Here is a 1,701-nt window from a genome sequence, read left to right as displayed (position 1 = left end):
ACACACACACACCTGCTAGGTTCTACTGGGATTTCACAATGCTAATGTTTATGGTGGGCAACCTGATCATCATCCCCGTGGGCATCACCTTCTTTAAGGAGGAGACCACTACGCCCTGGATCATCTTCAACGTGGTCTCCGACACCTTCTTCCTCATGGACCTGGTGCTCAACTTTCGCACTGGAATCATCATTGAGGACAACTCAGACATCATTTTGGACCCTAAAACCATTAAGAAAAAGTACTTAAAAACTTGGTTCATTGTGGACTTTGTCTCCTCCATCCCAGTGGATTACATATTCCTCATAGTGGAGAAAGGGATCGATTCGGAGGTGTACAAGACTGCTCGGGCCCTGCGGATTGTCCGCTTCACCAAGATCCTAAGTCTTCTGAGGCTGTTGAGGCTCTCCAGATTAATACGCTACATTCACCAATGGGAGGAGGTAAGAGCACACGTTTCATGACTGTCTCTCAGTAAATATTATATTAACTCTTATCACACAACTCTGAGCCAAAAAGGAAGGAATACCCAATTTAGTCTGTGATAAAAGGTCATTGCTTTGCCTCCAACATGCTGATGTTGGCTCGTGACTAAACCAACAATCTGCCTCTAGGTTGGCTCCGAGCGGCCTGCTTTCCTCTGCCTGGAGGCTAGATATTAATGTTCTCACCTGCCACCTGGTGAGAAATGTTTCATGTCAGCAGGATGTCTGAGTTTGCATTCTAATTACTGTTATTGTCACACAAGCCCCCACCCCTCTGTCTCCCTGTCTGACCTGGAAGTCCCACAGGCGGCATCGGGCGGTCTAATAAGCAGCCTATTACCAAGGAAAACACAGTTAATCAATTAAGGCGCCAGAGGAAGAGCAGGTGGGGTAGAGGGTGATGATAACATTCAGCACTAAGGGGCTGTTGACTATGATTATATATGTTACTAATTGGTCATTTAAAGGGATTGGAGAGGTTAGGTTAGCTGAAATTTAAAGACGGGTGCTGTGCAGACATGCAGACATGCTGGTGCTAGGTAGTCCCCCTAGGGCTGCTCGATTCTGGAAAAATACCTAATCACAATTATTTTGGTCACTTGAGTGTTGATTGAAGGATTTTCCATTGACCTTTGTAAAAATGTTGCATGTATTCAACTTAAAAGACAATAGATAGTTACGCAAATCAACAATGAAAACACCTTGAACTGGGGTATTCCCTTTAATACTTTTCCCAGTTTTTCTCTCAATTCAGAACACAAGGCAAAATAGGAATTTACTTGCAAAACGGGATGATTTACATTCAAAATGTGATGCAAAATAATTGTTTTTCTCAGTTGCATGGAGTATTTCACGATCAAAATTTGATTAATTGCCCAACCCTAGTCTAGTGGACTGAACTTAATGGCCCAGTCCTGCCCTCCCTGGCCACTCAGCTTTTATTTGCTCTGGGAGAGATGCACTTTGTCGGAGCCCTGCTCCAACCACTCCGTCGGACTTCTTTCTCACATGAAGCAAAGCAGCCTGGGAGACGAGGTCCAACAATGTTACGAGATGCCTTGACTTTTTGCTTATGCTAGAATAGGCAGCCTGGTGCACTTTGCAGTGGTGAGCAGCGCAGTGGGGCTCGACTGCTAACTTGACCTTTGGATAATTGGATTTCTGAAGATATGATGTGATGCACACACACACACACACACACACACACACACACACA

General features: G+C 44.7%; 1 protein-coding gene across 1 annotated transcript in view; it reads left to right on the top strand.

Moving 5' to 3' along the window:
* Positions 1 to 1,701, top strand: part of LOC116699206 (potassium/sodium hyperpolarization-activated cyclic nucleotide-gated channel 2) — a 35,356-nt gene that overhangs the window by 4,617 nt on the left and 29,038 nt on the right. Inside the window, exon 2 of the mRNA XM_032531689.1 lies at positions 20 to 443. Within this exon, the coding sequence (XP_032387580.1) occupies positions 20 to 443 (424 nt within the window). The remainder of the gene's footprint in view (positions 1 to 19; positions 444 to 1,701) is intronic.

The sequence above is a fragment of the Etheostoma spectabile genome, chromosome 12 (assembly GCF_008692095.1).
Source record: "Etheostoma spectabile isolate EspeVRDwgs_2016 chromosome 12, UIUC_Espe_1.0, whole genome shotgun sequence".
NCBI lineage: Eukaryota > Metazoa > Chordata > Actinopteri > Perciformes > Percidae > Etheostoma > Etheostoma spectabile.
The sequence above is the reverse complement of the archived record's forward strand: the minus strand, read 5'-3'. Positions and strand labels throughout refer to the sequence as shown.